This window comes from Archocentrus centrarchus, chromosome 20, assembly GCF_007364275.1.
Source record: "Archocentrus centrarchus isolate MPI-CPG fArcCen1 chromosome 20, fArcCen1, whole genome shotgun sequence".
Classification (NCBI taxonomy): domain Eukaryota; kingdom Metazoa; phylum Chordata; class Actinopteri; order Cichliformes; family Cichlidae; genus Archocentrus; species Archocentrus centrarchus.
Window position 1 is genome coordinate 32967433 of NC_044365.1, and position 21894 is coordinate 32989326.

At 42.0% G+C, this 21894-nt stretch overlaps 1 protein-coding gene across 1 annotated transcript in view; it reads right to left on the minus strand.

The window, feature by feature from the left end:
- Positions 1-21894, minus strand: part of LOC115799203 (sodium channel protein type 4 subunit alpha-like) — a 330533-nt gene that overhangs the window by 277262 nt on the left and 31377 nt on the right. The window contains exons 5-7 of the mRNA XM_030756224.1: positions 17858-17947; positions 16897-17025; positions 4498-4589 (exon numbers count right to left, since the gene is read on the minus strand). Coding sequence (XP_030612084.1) covers positions 4498-4589; positions 16897-17025; positions 17858-17947 — 311 coding nt within the window. The remainder of the gene's footprint in view (positions 1-4497; positions 4590-16896; positions 17026-17857; positions 17948-21894) is intronic.

Sequence of the window (21894 nt, forward strand, 5' to 3'; positions counted from 1 at the left end):
ACAGGAGACAAAAGACAAATGTCAAGTTTTTTTTTATATTTATTCCAAAACAACCTTTTTTTCTCCAAAGGTTAGGGTTGTTTATCATCAATGGCGACTTAGAGGTTAAAGTTTTTTTGTTTTTTTTTGTCATTGACCAAAGTAGACAAGGTACAAAAGCTAAGTAACACTAAAGGGCGGCCATCTTTATGCATGAATATATATAAACCAAACCAATGAAAACATGAAAAAAATTCTAATATTTCCTTCCTGTTCGGTGAAAACCTGGTGAGATTCTTCCAGTTGACAATTTTAAATATTTTACTTTCATTATTTTATTAGTTTTACTCCTTCACTGTTAAATTTTGGTGGAAAAAAAGTCAGGTTTTCACCCATGAGCAGTTGTTGGAAAAGTTCACTGTAGACCAGTAATCACTATAAAAATACAGCAAAACAGGCTACAAACTCCCCCATTAATGTTAAGATAACACAGACACACACACACACACATGGTAAAAACAGCAGGAACAAAAACACACTCAGAACACAAAGGGTGCAGACAAGTCGACTGTTATCAGCCGAGTCTTACCAAGGAAACTGCTAGTTTCTATACTTTTTTAATCACTTATTAGCACGTTTTTGTTTCAGTTCTTTCATTGGAAACAGACACATACCAGCTCAAACACATTTTATATTACTTGCATCAAACATTTTGTCTAACAATGATTTTTGTTAACCTGGAGGTGTCTGTGGACAAATGAAAAATGACATTCGATTAGATTACAGCTGCGGTTCTGACATGCTGTCATGGTGCTATTACTGTGCTAAAGTTATAACATGTGGTTAAACATTGTTATAACGTGGCCGCTACCATGGCAGGAGAATGTTTTCATCTCATGTTAACAATGCTGTTAGCGCTGCATGCTAACATGCACAGTGGAAACATACAGAGGCTAGCCAGCAGCACATATGAATAAACAACTGCACAGTTTGAATTTTGATTTGTGTCACTGTGGAAGGAAAGTTATATCTTCTAAATGTTAATAAATACTGCAGATGTATAAGTGATTCAGACGTTTGTTAAAAAACAATAAACCAGGAGTTGGCTATTAATCTTTAGCTACAGCTTATTAGCAAAGAGTATTTCTATGTACACTGAACTTTTGTGTGTCATATCTATGCATTTTAAACTTTTCACATATAATTTCATGCCACCAAAGCAAGAAGTGCAAAGTGGTAACACGTAAACGGGTTGCGTTATTCCTACACTATTCCCTGGTAGCAGACAACTGCTTTTCCTTTCACAGTCTGAAATCAAAAGAGCAGAGCAGAATACATTTGATATCAGCTGTAGCTGCTGAGCATTAACTCCTTAAGTAACCTGATCAAACAATGAGTAGCCATTGTTTGGCTAGTCTGAGCTACTCTTGAAAACAGCTCAATTAGCAGGACGTTTTCCACTGCAGAAAGTAACAGGTGAACAGATATATTCTTTGGAGTAGGTATTTCTGAGCAGCTTTGCAAAAATGGCTGGATGGGGCTCAGTGCTGATTGGTTGAACTTAATGCCATCTTTAAGCAGCAGTAGTCTCAAACTGTGCCACAAACACCACAAAAAACTGCAATAGCATCGTTCAGTCTCAGATATCCGGAGTTGTACCCCTAATGTACGGCATCTCTTTTGTCATCGTTTTATTGTCACCATAGCAACCACAGCAACCAAAGCTATAAAAGTGGGAATGATTGTATTTAGCTCAAACTGTTATCTATTGAACTGCCTAAATCCAACTAGTTTGTAAGGATCATTAGTAGCAAATAAAATCACATGCATGACTTCAACTTGGGTCTCTGGTATCAACTACCAGACTTTTTGTCCTTTAAAGTGGAATTTGATACATGCACAAATTGGTAGATGTGTAACTGAACAGATACAATTTGTTTCCAAGAACACACAAAAAAACCCCCCGAAAAACTGGGAATTTCATGACCAGAAGGACGATTTGATATATTAAAGTTCATGAATTACAGTGACACTGTTTTGGGAAAAAACCTGGCAAATAGTGAGTCTTGTGGACCTTCCATAGCAACAGAGAGGCTGAAGGTATCCATCAGGGCTCTGACACACATCAATTAGTTAAACTACAGGAATGTCTTAAAGACATAAAGGCGGGGCACCTGGGTGGCTCAGTGGTGGAGCAGGTGACCACCTGCACATGCCGCATTGCGGTGCGGGCAGTGCAGGCTCGAGTCCCGGCCTGTCACTGACTTGCCTGCGTGTCTTCCCCCCGCATCCTTCCCCGCATTTCCCATATTCACTTGACATAAAGGCCTGGATGACCTCTAATTTCCTGCTTCTAAATTCAGATCAAACTGAAGTTCTTGTACTCTGCCCCACAAATCTTAGAAACATGGTGTCTAACCAGATACTTACTCTGGATGGCATTACTTTGGCCTCCAGTAACACTGTGAGAAATCTTGGAGTCATTTTTGACCAGGATATGTCCTTCAATGCACATATTAAACAAATATGTAGGACCGCATTTTTGCATTTGTGCAATATTCCTAAAATTAGGAACATCCTTTCTCAGAGTGATGCTGAAAAGCTAAATCAGGCATTTATTACTTCTAGGCTGGACTATTGTAATTCATTATTATCAGGCTGTCCTAAAAGCTCCCTGAAAAGCCTTCAGCTGATCCAAAATGCTGCAGCTAGAGTACTGACAGGGACTAGAAAGAGAGAGCAGATTTCTCCCATATTGGCTTCTCTTCATTGGCTCCCTGTTAAATCTAGAATAGAATTTTAAATCCTTCTCCTCACCTACAAGGTCTTGAATAATCAGGCCCCATCTTATCTCAAAGACCTCATAGTCCCATATCACCCCAACAGAGCACTTCGCTCTCAGACTGCTGGCTTACTTGTGGTTCCTCGGATACTTAAGAGTAGAATGGGAGGCAGAGCCTTCAGCTTTCAGGCCCCTCTTCTGTGGAACCAGCTTCCAGTTTGGATTCAGGAGACAGACACCCTCTCTATTTTTAAGATTAGGCTTAAAACTTTCCTTTTTGATCAAGCTTATAGTTAGGGCTGGATCAGGTGACCTGAACCCTCCCTTAGTTATGCTGCTATAGGCCTAGGCTGCTGGGGGGTTCACATAATGCACTGTTTCTTTTCATTCACCTTATTTACTCTGTTATACTCCACTCTGCATTTAATCATTAGTTATTATTAATCTCTGGCTCTCTTCCACAGCATATCTTTTGTCCTGTCTCTCTCCCCTCAGCCCCCTCTCAGCAGATGACCCCCCCTCCCTGAGCCTGGTTCTGCTGGAGGTTTCTTCCTGTTAAAGGGAGTTTTTCCTTCCCACTGTCGCCAAGTGCTGCTCATAGGGGGTCGTTTAGACTGTTGGGTTTTCTCTGTATTATTGTAGGGTCTTTACCCACAATACAAAGTGCCTTGAGGCGACTGTTTGTTGTGATTTGGCGCTATATAAATAAAATTGAATTGAATTGGTTCAGTATTTGCACCACTTTGTGTCTCATTCAAATTTCTGCAGTGGAAAAGGGATAAATTGAAGAACAACATCTAGCCTACCATGTCACGTCAATTTTAGGATCGCAGTATTATCCCAGTTATTCACATCATGGTATATTTACAATTTTAGTTTATTAGCTTTATTGCTCCTTATGAGGTTAATTCAGGAAGTTCTAGGTGTTGTTTCAGTGAGTCATAAATGGTTCTCAATAATCCTACATGAAAACATTTAGTGCATTTTTGACAGAATGCTACTGGCTACTGGTGGCTGTAGTTTTAGCAGGTTCAATCATAAAGTTCTGCGACTTTATGAAAAAAAAAAATCAAAAACCACACCTGATTTAAATTAGGCTAATATCCTTTTGGAGGCAGGTCCCTATTTTACTGCTAGACCTACTGTTTTTTGATATTTCAGTAATCACAGCAGACTTCCTCTCCTACAGCATTTTTTCTTTTTTTAAGAGGACAACGGTCCAGGGACATCTGATTTTCTGTGGAGTGCTTCTATAAGTACCAACTGCACTGGAGGAGGTCCAGAAGTGCAGAAGGCTGCAGCCTTGAAGAGGAGACCAACCATAAATCAGGTATGGTTTTTGATTCTTCTGAGTGAACGTGTCAAACTTTCTGATCACACATTGTAGATGATAGTGTTCTAAAGCTAAATATGAATTTATATTGATTTATATGGTGAAAACATTAAATGTTGAAAGCGATTGTTTCTTTCTCCTGGACCATTCACAATCAACAGTTGATTTGGGTAAAGTTTCTGTTTGCTAAGCCTCTGTTTTCCACTCACAACCAATTACCATAAAGACCTTGGCGCTTCTTCCTGCATACTACCTCTGCTTACTTTGTTAAAGTGGTTGTTATGATGTAGAGAGCCATCAGCAGGTAGTATGCAGGATGAGATTTCAAACACAGCCACTTAGTGCTTCCAGCAGATCAGGAGGAGTGCGTTTGGCATTCACTCCCCTGCATTCGTGGTCTCACCTGGGATGACAGAGATGGTTTTGAGCGCTCGCAGCACCCTGAACGTCCTTAAGGCTGACACATTACCCAGGTCCACAAATTCAGTCACATATCTGCAACAAGCCGGGAGACAGAAGCACAAGAACAGACACACACAGAAGGGTATGACCACACTGAACAGCAAGCCAGCACAGAAAGGTGGAGGTACAGTGAGAGAGACAGAGAGAGATACAGTAGAGACAGGCCAGGTCAGATGGCAACACTGGAGGGTCAAGTCAGAGACTTGACTGTTAAGAAGGGGAAATCAGATATTCAAAGCTTTTCACATGAATATAAACCAGAGAAAAGGCAACTCGGCCACAGACTTTGATAATTTGAAGCCTGTGTTTCATATGTTTCTGGGTATAATCCATTTTAATTGATAAGTAGTTAAATCCTGAGTATGACAGCGATGTTTCAACATCATGTACCAGAATCCAAACAGACACCTTCAATTTGCTTGTTCTGTCCAACTTGATGGTGCAGATAATCAGTTTCACCAAAGATAGAAATCCAGCAAACCTTCACATTTGAGGAGCTGAACACAGACATGTTTTCAAGAGTATGAGAAATTATCTGATTGATTTTATTTATCCAGGATTTTACAGGCTAATCATTTTGTCTCTGGAATGGACACCAATGGAGCATAACAGTACTACTGGAGAAAATTAGCGTTTGATTATCACCAAATCAGCTTGACTTTGTTTTGAGCCTTACCTTCCTCAATATAATTTAACTTGCTCACAAACTCATGGTTGAAGAGATAATTAATACACCCAGACTTTTTTTTATTTTTAGCAAGTATCAGAACTTAAAGGCATATTTTTGCCATTGAATCTCCAGTTAATAGTTTAGCCATATCTGACTTTTCCTTCTTTACTATTTCTTTAATGCAGATCAGGTGATTGCACCTGTGGCCCCTGATTGGGCAGGGAGTGGGAAGTGGGTGGGGTCTGGTGCTGCAAGACATGGCAGACATGGAACGAACAAGAGGACGTTCACGACGCAATTATGATCGTTTCCTAGTTTGTTTTGTCTCTTGTCGCCCCCTGGTGGTGGTGGTGAGGCCTTACCTGGGATAACTGAGATTGTTTTCAGGGCTCTCAGCACTCTAAAGGTTCTCAACGCCTGGAGGTTCCCTACTTTGATAAACTCTGTTAACAGCCTGTAGGGGGCAGTGTGATGGTTGTGAACAAACAACAAAGGAAGAGAAACATAGCAAAGTCTAAAAATACTGTAATGATTTTGGACCACATGGCTGAAATGCTAGCGTGCCCAAAATAGCCCAAAGCAGACTTATTTCGGATTTGGGAGCTCTATAGGTCACCCTAATGTAATCAGGGTGTACCTTTACACACCTGGAAAGGGAAAAAAACACAAGTTTAGGAAAGGATACATGGAAAATCAAAAGTACAGTAAGTTCAGATTTTGGTCATAAATTTCCTAAACATCACATTATTGTGTCTTTGATTGCTACTATGAAGATGAATCAGTAATAACCAATTTTACTGTTTACTTTAATCAAGTCAGTCCTAAAGGATCCTGATCATATCCAAACAATTGGGAAAACCTGTTACTATCCACTGATTTTCATATTAAGCTAAGACCAGAATTTCACTGATTTTCTAGCAGCAAAATTTACAGTTTCAAAAAAAACAAAAAGAGAAAAACTGAAACGAGTTTATCATGTAAGTGCTTGCTAAAGCTGGCTATACCTAGCCCTGAATCCAGCTAAAGGTTTGGTTTCTTTAAATTGATGCAGTCATGTAAAAAAATGTTGTCTCTACGCAGTCCTGGGAAAGACTAAGTACAGCCCATGATTCGGTAGCTTGTAAAACCAGTTTCAGCAGCAATAACTCAAAGTCATTATTTCAGTCTGTCACATCATTGAAATCTGTCACATCATAGGCTAGACCATCGAACTTTGGCCCGCTCTTCTTTACAGTGTTGCTTCAGTTCTTTGAGGTTTGTGGGCCTTCCTTTTTGCACATCCTGAGGTCTGGACTGTGACTGCGCTGTTGTAGCACTTTCTTTTTTTTTCAGCTGTTGTGAATTTGCGGCTGTGTTTGGGATCATGACCCAGTTTGAGCCAAGCTTCAGCTGTGGGACAGACGGCTTCACATCTGACTCTAGAATACTTTGGTATTCAGAGGAATTCATGGCCAATCAGGGTGCCCACGTCCTGAGGCTGCAAAACAAGCCCAAACTACTCACTATGAGGAGATTTTCCAGGTCTGTTACATGGCGATGTAGATAGATAACAGAAGAAAATCTGATTCAGGCAGCTCAGCAACTGTGTTTGCTTTGGTTTACTTTGGTTTTAATCCAATACTGGTCCAGCTGCAGTCCAGACACGGCAAACTCAGAGTTTTCCATTATTTCTACCAGTGATGCTCATTCCAGTGCAATTATGGAAAACAGAATAAACATTTTGTTTGTGTGTTTAATTGCACGGTGAATCTCTTGGGGGTGGGGTCTTTATATCCATAATATAAAATAAACATCAAATCCAGAGACGAAGGCCACAGCCGCACTGTGAACGTCCTCAGATGGGCCCTGAGAGCCAAAAGCTGCCAGGCAACAGCGGCCATTTTGGGTCCCCAGTTAGGTCAAGACATCTGATCCCCAGCTGCTAACAGCCCTCCATTACGGCTCATATTTCACCGGCATGGACTGGCAGGCTGATTGAATTACAGGGGGGGTTGGGGGTGGGGGTTGGCACTTCAGATCCAGGAAGTCAGGACCAGCTGATGGAAGCAGTGGCAGCAGAGACACTTAGGGACCCATTCAGGTCTGAATGTGCTTGCAGTATCCTTTCATTAGAATGTCTCTACTTTTTTCTATTTACTAAAAGTGCCTGGGTACCTGGATGTTTTGGTTACCTTATCTTAAAAAGTTGTGATGAAGATTAAAAGCCTTCTAGCACAGTTTGAAGTGAGAAAATGATGGGTGGGTAACACCTCACACCGCTTTCCACTTTATTAGCATGAGTGATTTACTGAAAGTTATTTCCAGTTTTACCACAACATAGAGAATATGACCTCATATGACAAGTGAGTGTCTTTAATGGATTTATTTAGCTTTAATGTTTTTATTTAGTAAAAACCCTGGAGCACTGAGAAACTTCTTATATTTGCATCTGCAGACCAAAAACTGAAGCAGCTTTTAAAAATCTCGACATTAATACTGATAACTTATCAGTGCTTTTATTTTATTTACAAAAATATCTGAGTACATTTTGTAAATGTTGGCATTTGTTAAACTATTGTGGGTTTTTGGGTATTTGAGTCGTCTTGCAGGGCTCTTTTTTTTTTTTTTTTACACATACAAAAATGTATTTGTGACCACACAAATTTTTATCACACTATAAATTATATTGCTCATGTAGCATTTATACATTTATGTAAGGAATGACAAACTTTTTTTTTAACACTTAGCAGCCCAAATTCTGGTATTTAATATTAAATGAACTATAAAAACCTTCAGTTTCCTGCAGACTGTGGACCAGCTCTGGATGCTTTGGGTCTTTTTTTCCAAATGATCATCAACCAGCAAAGTTTTCTTTGTCTTTTCTTCCTCGCTGAGTGTGAAAATAATTTCATACGCTGTTGCACCACCTCTAAACTTTGCATCATTAAATCTGAGTGCCCTCCATCTGTTTTGTGCTATAAAAGAAGCTCTGAGTGAAACCTGAAAGTAAGAGATGGGGTGATTAGTGCATTGTTTCTTTAAAAATATGTTTAATTAAAATATGGATGATTTAATAACATATCAAATGTTGCACCTTTAATGCTGTGGAAATGACTGTGGAGTCTGTGCTGCTGCTGGAGATGCAGCCATTAACATGTCATTACCCCAGTGTGTGTGTGTGTGCGCACTTGTGTGTGAGACTTATGTGTTTCTGTCATGATAAAGATCCATATGACTGCAGGATGGCCCTCAGTTCATGGACACACACACTGCTGAAATGGAGGGATGAAGGAAGCTGGAGGAAGGAAAGTCTGAGGTTTTATTTGACCCATTTTCATTGGTTCTTTCAGTCTGGTACTTCCTGTCTGATTCCTCCCATTCAGAATGGCTGTTCAAATAAAACATCATTAAAGTTTCAGATAAGCAGATCAGTGTATGTTCAGGTAACTCCTGTCAGCCAAAAGCTCAGGCTTCAGGGGGATATCCTAATATGGTCACCTTGAATCCCCATCCACCTGCTGTTCAAATATTCTGTTTGCCAGGAGCAGCCAATCAGAGGAAAACTGGCTGAAAGGGGGTGGAGGCAAATTAGCTTGTCTCAGATAGAAGCTGAACTAAGGGGCTGCACCAAGGCCCTCTGTTAGATAAGGATGATTTTGAACTGTGAGTCATGCAAATTTTCACCATGAGGAGATTGGGGGAAAGAGAACCTTATTCCCTCTTATCAATTGACATTCCAGCTGGCTACGTTATGGATTCCTGTGTGGTGTGGAAGATGACGTGCCTGGCCGTATTGTCAATGGAATACACACACATTTGGCTTATTGACACTGGGGTTTCTCCGAATTAGACCGGGAGATACCTGGTTTGTCGTTACAATTCAGGAAGTCCAGGCAGCTGTCTGGCCTTGGTAAGGCTGCTTATGACAGGAACGCAGGAAGGTACAGACTCAAACTCAGACTCTGTATATCTGGAGCTGATTCTGAGGGGTAAGATCTTGGAGATGTATGTATCTGTTTCTGCACGGCGAAGGAACGAACCAAGAAGATTCGGATGAATTGGATTTTTCACCACAGAGAGGTGCCAGTAAGACTGAAGGCTGTCAACAATTTAATCAGTACAGTCTGTACCAAAACCAGTCGTAGAATCAGGAATTTGACTCCCTGGTGTTCTTGGACTGCCACTTATCAAATTGTCTCTGAGATGTTTGTAAACAGATGCTCTACTCCCCCGCCGTCCTGTCTTCTTCTGACCTGTGTTGGACTGATCTCCCTGACCTAGCTGCTGATGAACTCTACATCTTATCAGAACTGTTAGCTGAGGAGGGAGTTTGAGTCAGTCCCACAGTAGCCTGTTTGTCTTCTTGGATGGGTGTTCTGTTAACTGTAATTTCCCCATTGTGGGATCAATAAAGTATCATTATCATCAAAGCTACTCTGGTTGAGTGCAGGAATGAAAACATGGAGGTGGAAAAGAGCAGAACAGGTCCACTTTAAGGCATTTAAACAGCTTCAGCTCCTTCTGTGAGTTTTCCCTCTTAATTCACTAATTAATGTTCTTCAGTAAGGAGGTAATCTGAAACAACTTCAAGACTTCCAGTAACTACTAACATTTACTCACTGAATGCCAATACTAGCACTGTCTTCTAGGAAACTGAAAATGTATTATATACTTGGATGTCACGTATCCCTGCTCTGTAATTTCACTTCACTTTCATGGTCACAATTCCTCTGACAAACCGTCAAGGTTGGATTAGGAACACATGGAGTTATCAAAACATCAACACTGATCTGAAGCTCAAAAAACAAGTAAATCCAGCAACATCTATGGAACCAACTACTGACCACTATCCTCTACCTATGAACATCCTGACCCTCCTCAGTATGAGCGTCATGACCACAGAATTGGACTGAGCAGTGAATGAAATCCAGGCAGCATCCTCATTTCCTGCAAGAGCTCCACTTAAACCCTCTGACCTACTGAAAGCAAACAGGAGCATCTTTATATTTAATGGGGAGTTTCTCCTTTAAATTTGGCCATTTTTCCCTCCGAGGTCATCAGAGTCGTATTATGTGACACGGCAGACAGGGCGCCCCACCATCTGAGGGCACCTTCATGAAATGTTTCAATTTACTGAGTGCGCACAGCAGAGGCGACAGCGCTTCATTACACCACGCTGTAACCCCTGAGCCGTGCCTCAGGGTCATCTATTGATCCGATCGCTTCATTCTGACTGTTCATCTTCCAGCCAGCGACCCTTGCTGCAGGCCTGCTGCTCCCCGGCTCTCTGATTGATCACCGCCTCATAGCAAAGCAAACCAAACCGCAGCAATTTTCTATCAATCAGTCAATTACCGATGTGGATGGGTCACACGCTCTCTCTTTGTGAAACAAAGTGGCAGGCTGCCGCTCATGGAATGGGTGTCATTGACATTGTTAAGAGGAAAATGAGGCTCCAAGTTGCAGCTTTGAAGTCTTTTTCTTGACTTCAATTGATGGTTTGACAGTCAATTATGTGCTGAGGGAGTTTGAGAAGCCTCGTGCTTTTCAAACCTGTAATTTGGGGAATGCAAGTGTATCATCGAGGAAACCGCTTTTCTCTTCTTTCTATGAAAACAGTCAAATGGCTTTATTCACTAAATGTAGCATCCAGTCAATAAAATACTCACTCATCCCACTTTAGACCTGTTGTCCTTTTATGTTTGCTACACATCTGTTTCTTTACTTTTTGGTGTTAATGTGGTTTATTTGACTGATTTTAATTTTATATTTCCTTGATTTAAAGGAGGTATAAACTCAGTATTGCTTCAGTTCACCTCAGCTACTGTAATATTTTGCCTAAAAATATTTTTGTTTTTAAAGTATCTGTGATAAAAATTCAATATAGCTATTCAAGTAAAGTTTGAGAACTACCCAGCTGCCCAGTTGTGAAAAGCCATCATTAAATGATTATTATGGCAGTTTTAAATGTTTCACTACCATAAGAAAAAAAATCCACCTCAGATTTTAGCTATTTAAAAAAAATGCTAGCAAGAGCTGGTGCATATGTGAGGGCACTGCATTCCTGAGATAAAGAGCAATGAAATAAAATGAAAAAGACCTGAAAAACACAAACATGAAGACTATTACAAGAACAAAATTAATTTGGCTGTTGCAACTCTGTCCCCAAATCTTTCAAATTAAAGGGCCGAGTGGTGAACACTCATCAGCACCCATGACTCCGTCCTTTAGCAAAGGAAAATGGATTTGGATATAACAGCTTCACAACTATGTTACGAGAGCAGGTGTCGGATTGTTCAGGCGAAGGTGACCTCAGTTTGAAAATAAACTTCAAGGTCATTTAGAAAAACATCAAAAAACAAAAGGACAATTGAGTAGGACGGATCTTTGGTCTCTAATGTGCAGCTGATAAACAGCTCCAGGAAATGCCTTTTAAATTGATCTGTCACCTCCAGTGAATCTGTGAGTACATGAGTTTAAAGTCTACTTAAAAGGTTCAAAAAAGTTAAAGGAACACTTTGAAAACACATCAGATCTGAATGGGAAAAAAATCCTGCTGGATATCTATCCTGATATAGACTGGATAATGATGGATGGTGTACTGGAGGCTTTCCCCCCAGATCTGGACCAGAGCATCACTGAGCTCCTGGATAGTCTGAGGTGCAACCTGGCAGCGTTGCATGTACTTAAACATAATGTCCCAGAGGTGTTCTGTTGGATTTAGGTCAAGTGAGTGTGGGGACCAGTCAGTGGTACCAATTCCTTAATGCTCCAGGTACTGCCTGCATACTCTCACCCCACGAGGCAGGAACCCAGGATCCACTGCACCAGCATAGGGTCTGATAGTGGGTCCAAGGACTTCATCCTGATATCTGATGGCAGTCAGGGTGCTGCTGCCTAGCCTGCAGAGGTCTGTGTGTCCCTCCATGGATGTGCCTCCCCAGACCATCACTGACCCACCACCAAACTGGACATCCTGAACGGCAGCACAACGTTCTCCACAACTTCTCCAGACCCTTTCACATCTGTCACATGTGCTCAGGGTGAACCTACTCTTATCTGTGAAAAGCACAGGGCACCAGCGGTGGACCTACTGATTCTGGTATCAGGCTCCACGGTGCTGGGCAGTGAGCACAGGGCCCATTAGAGGACGTCAGGCCCTCAGGCCACCCTCATGAAGTCTGAGTGTTTGGTCAGAGACATTCACAGCAGTGGCTGCTGGAGGTCACTTTGTAGCTCTGCAGTGCTCATCCTGTTCCTCCTTGAACAAAGGAGCAGATACTGGTCCTGCTGATGGGTTAAGGACCTTCTACGGCCCTCTCCAGCTCTCCTAGTGTAACTGCCTGTCTCCTGGAATCTCCTCCATGCTCTGAGACTGTGCTGGGAGACACAGCAAACCTTCTGGCAATGGCACGTATTGATGCCATCCTGGAGGACTTGGACTACCTGTGCAGCCTCTGTAGGGTCCAGGTATGGCCTCATGCTACCAGCAGTGACACTGACCCTAGCCAAATGCAGAACTAGTGAAAAACAGTCAGAAAAGATGAGGAGGGAAAAATGTGAGTGTCATCCACCTGTAAAACCATTCCTGTTTGGAGGGGTTGTGTCATTGTTTCCCCTCTAGTGCACCTGTTGGTAATTTCATGAACACCAAAGCAGCTGAAACTGATGAACACCCCCTCTGATACTTACTGACCACATTGATATCACAGAGGTTTACCTGACTGATGCTGCACTTTGATTAAAAAGTGTTCCTTTAACTTTTTTTGAGCAGTGCATCAGAAATACTCCATATTTAAAATCCAATAAAATTTAGATAAAAAGCTTTGTATGTATGTACAGGGGAAAAATAATAATGGCACCACGAAGTGAGTAAAGATTTCAGCCTGTTCACACCCCTGAAAATGACTCCATTACTTGTCCAGTTGCCCAAAGTGCAGATGAGGAATGATGGAAGTAGATACTTTAGCCAAGTGAAAGTCCAGCTTTTAAAATGTTACAGAAGTAAAAAGTATAATTAAGATTTCAAAAGTAAGCCCTTATTATGGAAATTGGCCCCTTTCAGGATGTCATACTATTCCTCCACGTATGTTTTCAGTTTGTCTGCTTGTCAGTGAGATTCCACCAAAACTACAAAGCTGAGTTTCATGAGACTTGGTGGAGAGCTGGAGCTCAGGCAGAGGGAGAAATCTCTGGTGGAGTGTTCTCCAAGTGTGCTTTCATTAAAACAATACAGGCTGTAATAATATGATAATAGATCATCATCACGCAACAGAAGTCTGTAAGCAGCTTTTCATTATTAGTTTATTTGTGATGTGAATATTTTAGGCTGATGTTAGCAGTGAAAGGTGTATTTTACTGGGGAATACAGCAAAGTGTAAGCATCGGGAAATAAATGTAACATATGGTGTTACTGTGAGGTGGGGATTGTCGTCACCAGCCAGGCTTATACTATAATATAACTAAGGACACATAGTTTGATACTGCAGCTTATTGGTCAGCGCGTTTGAACTGGCAGCACAATGAAGTCAGACAGCAGAGTTTCTCCTTACTTTGCAAATGTGCCTTCTGCTTGGCTTTGGATACTGAGCATATATTTACAAGTTTATGTGAGACAAGCCTTTATTCTTTAATTCCACAGCATTAATCCCATCAGAACAACAACTGAGTCATGCCATACACACCACTCTGGAGCTCTGCTGTCTGATTAATGCCGGTCATTTCTGCTCTTTCACCAGATTTATTTTCCCTCCATTAAAAGCCTGAAAAAGCAGAATCACCACCATTTCCTGCTAATCTTGGATTGTCTCAGTTTTATTTGTGCTAAGGAAATGCATGTTTATCTGTTCATTGGTTAAATCTATTTATTTTTGAGTAAATAGTTTTCTTCTGTGTTAATGGGATTTTTTGTCTTTTTTCTTGATTTGTGCCAAAAGCTGTGATGCTGCCTATATTCAAACACCAACATTCATGCAAGAACTGAGATTTAGAGTCTTTCTGGCATAACTTTGAGTTACTTAGTGAAAGACAAATGAATGAGTGACATGGTCCTGCTGTCACTGTCACATCATCTGGTCGCTACAGTGTGCACTCACTAACTGATTATTATTTATTCTGAGCATCATATAAAACAAATCCAGCAGGGTCTCAATATAATCATGATTTCTTATAGGAGAGTCACAGCTGCCAAAGCTCTGAGAAATGGAACCACAGTCAATGATAGTAGAGATCAGGGGATGGTCCACAGAAAAAGATGGACACAGCCACAGTAACTTTCAGTTGAATTACATCTTATTTATATAGCGCCAAATCCTAAAATTCACCTGAAGGCACTTTATATTGTAAGGTAAAGACCCTACAATAATATAGAGAAAACCCAACAGTCAAAATGACTGTTAGTTAAGGCTGGATCAGGTGACCCTGAACCCTCCCTCAGTTATGCTGCAATAGGCCTAGGCTGCTGGGGGGTTCCCATGATGCACCGAGTGTTTCTTTTCATTCACCTCTTTTCACTCTGTTTATACCCCCACTCTGCATTTAATCATTAGTTATTATCTCTGGCTCTCTTCCACAGTGTGTCTTTTGTCCTGTCTCTCTCCCCTCAGCCCCAACCGGTCGCGGCAGATGACTGCCCCTCCCTGAGCCTGGTTCTGCTGGAGGTTTCTTCCTGTTAAAGGGAGTTTTTCCTTCCCACTGTCACCAAGTGCTGCTCATAGGGGGTCGTTTTGACTGTTGGGTTTTCTCTGTAAATATTGTAGTGTCTTTACCTTACAATATAAAGTGCCTTAAGGTAAATCTTATTATTTGGTGCTATATAAATAAAATTAAATTAACTGAATTGAATTGTGTCACCATCCACCTGTCAGTCAAAGTGGCCATCCATCCATCCATCCATCCATTCTCTTCTGCTTATCTGGGGCCGGGTCGCAGGGGCAGAAGCCTAAGCAGAGAAGCCCAGGCTTTCCTCTCCCCAGCCACCTCCACCAGCTCATCTGGGGTGACCCCAAGGCATTCCCAGGTCAGCCAAGAGATATCATCTCTCTAGCGTGTCCGGGGTCTACCCCAGGGCCTTCTTCCAGTGGGATATGCCCAGAACACCTCACCCAAGAGGCGCCCAGGAGACATCCTAGTCAGATGCCCGAACCACCTCAACTGGCTCCTCTCGATGTGGAGGAGAAGCAGCTCTACTCTGAGCCACTCCCGAATGGCTGCATTCCTCACCCTATCTCTAGGAGAGAGGCCAGCCACCCTTCGAAGAAAACTAATTTCTGCCACTTGTATTCGTGATCTTATTCTTTTGATCGCTACCCAAAGCTTGTGACCATAGGTGAGGATAGGAACGTACAGTAGATCAACCGGTAATTTGTGATGTTTTACACTCAGCTCCGGTAATTTGTGATGTTTTACACTCAGCTCCCTCTTCACCACAACAGACCGGTGCAGCGTCCACATCACTGCAGACACAGCCCCGATCTGTCTGTCAATCTCCCGTTCCTTTCTCCCGTCACTCATGAACAAGACCCTGAGATACTTGAACTCCTCCACCTGGGGCAGGAACTCGTCCCTGAGCCATAGAGGGCACCCCACCCTTTTCCGGCTGAGGACCATGGCCTCAGACTTAGAGGTGCTGATTCTCATGCCACCTGCTTCATACTCAGCTGCAAACCGTTCCACTGTGAGCTGGAGGCCACCACCCGATGAAGCCAACAGGACCGCATCATCCACAAAGAGCAGAGATGAGATTCAAAGTGGCCACACCCCTAAAAATGCAAACTTTAAGCCTTAAAGTTTAAATAATTGAGCTTTAAAAAAAAATCATAAAGTTATTATGATTGGAGAAACTATCCATAGAAACAAAAATTGTTTTTTTGGGGGTTTTTTTTATCAGGCTGTAAACATGTTTATTGCTACTATAAAGTTGGACATGTTAACATGGGAGTCTATGAGGACTTATTCACTGTTGGAGCTTCAAGTGGCCACTAGAGGAACTGCAGGTTTTGGCAGGGTTGGCTTCATTTTAAGCCCCAGAAGTTGCCATTTGTGGGTAAACTGGAGTTCAGATGTCTACTTTGTGTGATGACATTTGTAGCAGGCAGAAAGCGGGACATGGATACCAAGTTTCCACCTCCTGGTCACAGCTCTGGTTCAAAATGTTTTGCCTTCACTTTTATACATTTGGAAAATGGGACAAGATGTCCTCATTCGTCATTCACAGTCCACCAAAAAACCCTGTGATTTTCTTCAGGAAACCACCTACAATACAGTGGTCTCAGTGGTGTAAACACAAACAGGGCTGGCAGTTTGTCGTGCAGGTCTGCTGTCAGAGTTCACAATCTTCGAGTTTTTCATGAAGTCACTGGCCTCTGTCTGCAGCTGTTCTACAGATAATGAGAGCAAACTGTGCACGTAGCCCTCTGCAAATCCATCAGGGAGGCATTTGATTGGTCCCAAATTTATTCTAGAGTAGCACAAGGACATCCAGCCGGAGTCATAAAAAAATAACTTCAAATAAGATACTGTGTGAAAGTGTACTCAAGAGAACTGGAGCTCTTTAAAAGACACACCCTTCAGATACTCTCTGTACTGCAATATGTGGGAGTTACACTGTTCATGGTATTCACTTGTAACAACTCTCACATTACTTTAGCACCTAAATCTATGTGTGTGTGAGTGTGTATGACTTTGACTCACGCCATGACAATGACGCTGAAGTCGAGCCAGTTCCATGGGTCCCTCAGGAAGGTGAAGGGCCCCACACAGAAACCTCTCGCCAGGATCTTAATGAGAGATTCAAACGTGTAGATACCTGTGAAGGTATACCTGAATGAGAAGGAAAAAGAAGGGAAATAATGTTTGCCAGTGCAGCAGGGAAGGGAGTCATTTTGTGATGAAACAAAAAAAAGAGGAGACAGAAACAACAGAAAATTAAAGTAAGAGAAAAAGATAGATGAGAGAGAAAAATTGGACAGTAACAAGGTAAAGGAAGAAAACAAGAAAAATGTTTGTGCAGGCAAAGAGCAAGGATGAGAGAAGGTAAATAAAGAAAAAGTTATGGACGTGGAAGAGATGAAGGACAAAGAAAGGTGAAATAAAGAAGACGAAGATGGATTGGTGGAAGACAGAGTCAGGATATATATTCATAAAACTCTCCACCAAACATCCTTCACTTATATATTTTGTCCCCAGAAACAAGTTTGACCTGACTCGCGTCAATTCAAGCGTACAAAGACAGGCGGGAGCAAAGGGAGTCTGTCACGTCAGGCCTGACCGAGCAGCTGCAGCACCAGCAGCAGCTGCTGTCTCCACAGCTGGAAGCTGGTGGTGAACGACTGTACATAAAAGGGTTGATTCACCCAAAGTCCCAAATAAATGGAATTTAGTCCCAAAGCATCAAACGTGCTTCTATTTTTGATTGAGTGGTGCATACATCTTTATGTGCACTATGAACACTAACAGTATCAATTTATGGGAGTAGGGTTGACGCAAAGAAGACACTAAAATGTAATTTGTGGCCCATTTTCTTCATGCCTACCTTGCATTACTAACAACAAGCTACTTTAATGTGAAAGAAATACATCCGATCTAGTCAATAATAAAATGTGAATTTACATATACGGCAAATCAGGACAGGAAAGTTCCTAGGTGTACTTACTCCAGGTATTTGGCCCAGTACGCCGGCTCGGACATGGCCATGAAGCAACAGTTGGTCAGGATGGTGCACATAATGAACAAGCTAAATAATGTGGGCAGGTTAAGGAAAATAAAGACATTTCATTTGGATGAGGGTTCAACACAAAGCCCATGCTGTGTGGTAGGAGCTGGCAGCCAATTGGGGGGTGACTCCTACTACTGAATTTGGAGCCCCTCGGTGTAGTGGGATGTGACACTCCCATATCACTAAATGTCCCGTTGTACATTCAATTCCAATTCCATTTCAATTCAATTCAATTCAATTCAATTCAATTCAATTCAATTTATATAGCGCCAAATCACAACAAACAGTTGCCTCAAGGCGCTTTGTATTGCGGGTAAAGACCCTACAATAATACAGAGAAAACCCAACAGTCAAAACGACCCCCTATGAGCAGCACTTGGTGACAGTGGGAAGGAAAAACTCCCTTTTAACAGGAAGAAACCTCCAGCAGAACCAGGCTCAGGGAGGGGCAGTCATCTGCCGCGACCGGTTGGGCTGAGGGGAGAGAAAAGACAAGCTGTGGAAGAGAGCCAGAGATTAATAACAATTAACGATTAAATGCAGAGTGGAGTATAAACAAAGTAAATAAGGTGAATGAAAAGAAACAGTCTATTGTGGGAACCCCCCCCAGCAGCCTAGGCCTATAGCAGCATAACTAAGGGAGGGTTCAGGGTCACCTGATCCAGCCCTAACTATAAGCTTGATCAAAAAGGAAGGTTTTAAGCCTAATCTTAAAAATAGAGAGGGTGTCTGTCTCCCAAAACCAAGCTGGGAGCTGGTTCCACAGAAGAGGGGCCTGAAAGCTGAAGGCTCTGCCTCCCATTCTACTCTTAAGTATCCTAGGAACCACAAGTAAGCCAGCAGTCTGAGAGCGAAGTGCTCTGTTGGGGTGATACGGGACTATGAGGTCTTTGAGATAAGATGGGGCCTGATTATTGAAGACCTTGTATGTGAGGAGAAGAATTTTAAATTCTATTCTAGATTTAACAGGGAGCCAATGAAGAGAAGCCAATATGGGAGAAATCTGCTCTCTCTTTCTAGTCCCTGTCAGTACTCTAGCTGCAGCATTTTGGATCAGCTGAAGGCTTTTCAGGGAGCTTTTAGGACAGCCTGATAATAATGAATTACAATAGTCCAGCCTAGAAGTAATAAATGCATGAATGAGCTTTTCAGCATCACTCTGAGAAAGGATGTTTCTAATTTTAGAAATATTGCGCAAATGCAAAAATGCGGTCCTACATATTTGTTTAATATGTGCATTGAAGGACATATCCTGGTCAAAAATGACTCCAAGATTTCTCACAGTATTACTGTGAGTTGGGAATTATAGAGGAATTCCCAACCAGGAGTACAAGAAACCAAAGCACTTTGGAACAAAATGGTTTTCAACAACTTTGGATACAAGGTATTCCTGGAAGTGAGAACTGTCTCATCATCTTGCATTTCTTTAGCGTAGTCACTGCTGGCATACCATAAGCCAGCATGATATTGTTGTAAAACCAAATGCTCCTGCAGGAAAAAAGAGTTAACTGCTAACTTGTTACAGATGATGCTTCCTGTGTGATTCAGAGAGAATTGTACCTGATCACAAACAGGCTCTCAGGAGTATTTTACAGAGAGAAAATGTGCCAAACTCGACTATCCAGACAACATGATAGAAATGGTTTGTTTGGCAGAAACTGACAAACAGGAGTGTGAGCAGCACAGCCAACAAAACTGAGGCGAATAGCAGAATTATCAAGTGGATTGTGTAGAAAATCTAAAATAACAGATTGTGCAACCTGTAAATTTCTGTTTTCACCTCATTTTTTTGTCCATGTGTTAGACTTCATGTTACATGTGACAAAGAGTAGCATAAACAGAGTAATGGAGTGAAGGAAGCCATCTGTGTCCACTGTGAACCACCATCACTGAACAGAGGTGGTTGCCTGCAACACCAGCTATCAGCTGGCAACCCCAGGGCAACCTCACCAGAGAAAAATGTGTATTCCTCCATCGGTTGTAAAATGTTTTCTGACTGTCCCTAGGTGAAATGGTCACAGATGAGGGTGATGCTCCACAGTTTTTGTGATTGTTTTGGTTGCTAGCAGATTGCTGCATTGGTTTCACTATTCAGGCCTGGAAGCCAGATCAGTCCTTTATGCTGCCTATAGGATTAAGAGTTGAAATGACAGTATAAACAGGCCTAAGACCCCCCCTGCACAAACATTGGATAAGACGGTAGATTGTAGAAATTATTAATTCCTGTATTATCCCCAGTTTTTGTCCATGTATTACAAAGCACTTCATGAACAGCCTCTATATAACAGTCAGATATTTTACCTGCAGCAGTCTTTTATAGTTTGTTGGTTGGGCAAAGGTTGAAGTTTAGCACAGAGAACCAAAGAGAACTGAGACAGAGTCGATTAGTTTTCTGATTTTAGTCGGTGTGGATAAAAGCTGCAGCTCAAATGTAAAATGGAAATGTCTTCAGTGTGACGTTGGTGATGGAGGAACGAGGCTTTTATCACTTGTTCCCTCATTGTGAGTCTCTGTGGAGTGTGTCAGCTAAAGGCCTGAAGTGTAAAAATGTCTCTTTTTGCCACAACATGCCAAAGTGATTTTACATGTGCTATTTTTTTTTAAATACCTTTCACTGATTTCCCATTAGGGCTTAAATAAAGCTGAAGAGAACTGAAAGGCTGTGTCGAGTTAGCATGTGTATATCAGCGCTCCCCTCCAATGGCTGCCACATTCAATACAGCAAATTAATATGCCATTAACAGCGGCGATGGGAGAAAAGGCCCACTCTTGTCTAATCATCATATAATGGGGAGCAGTAACTTTCCAAACTGTCAGAAGGCAGCAGTACATGTTAAATATCAGCTTTACCTGCCACGTTCAACACGCTGCACACCGTGAGGTGGGAGAGACTTCATGAGACCTTGCTCAGCTGTCAATCACAGCTATAAATGAATCATAATTATTGTAATTTGGCAGAAGGAACATACTCCCTGCGTGAAAGCGGCCCAAACTCCAGCTGAAAGTTGTTTGAGCGGCAGGGTAATTGTTGATTGAGTGCCGGCTGTAATGTTGTTGCTGGAGCGTTGTGGCAGGCGGTGGGATAATACTGTTACCGATTGACAAACAATGCAAATGTCCCCCCACCGCCGCCACCACAGAACCAGAAGCTAATTATGGCGTAATGATAGACCTGCTGTTATGGACCTCCCAGGTCAGCATACCGGTAATATCATTACACCTCCCACACCCACCATGGGATCTGTCTTCCTCTCTATAATCTACCTCAGTTTGATTTTTCCTCCTTCTTTCCACATTTGTGTGTCTCCATCATTCTTCCCTCATTTTTTCTACTTCAGCTGAACTGACCAACAACTCATACAGATCAATGCCCATCCCAGCTGCTTGTCAGAGGACAGTGAAAGAGGAAGTGCCATGAAACCAGAAGCATAAACAATCTGCACGCCAATCACATCTACGTGAAATACCATACCAGTTTTTATGACAAAAATGAATATAACAGTCAAAAATAGTTTGGTACAGGGCTCACCACCAACAGCAGGTCCAACCTTCATATAACATTCCTGTAAAACTCCAGAGTCTAAATGCATGCACATCTCCTAATGCAAACATTTTTACACTCCTATCCAGGAAACCCGGAGCTGCTCACAGGTATGAGCTGGAGGAGGTGGCTGGGGAGAGGGAAGCTTGGGCTTCTCTGCTTAGGCTTCTGCCCCCGCGACCCGGCCCCAGATAAGCGGAAGAAAATTGATGGATGGATGGATATCCAGGAAATCTAAAACAGAGATTAGTGGATTGATACCTGTGGCTGGAGGGAAGGACTTTGAATGCAGCTGTAGGAGATGTGAGCGGTAACAAGTCAAACTAGAAACCACCACAGTGACTGGATGGACTCTAAATCTGAGTTATTCATGTGAATTTCAGTTTAATGTAAATCTCTGTGTATGCAGATGTCTGGGAATTTTCAACAGACG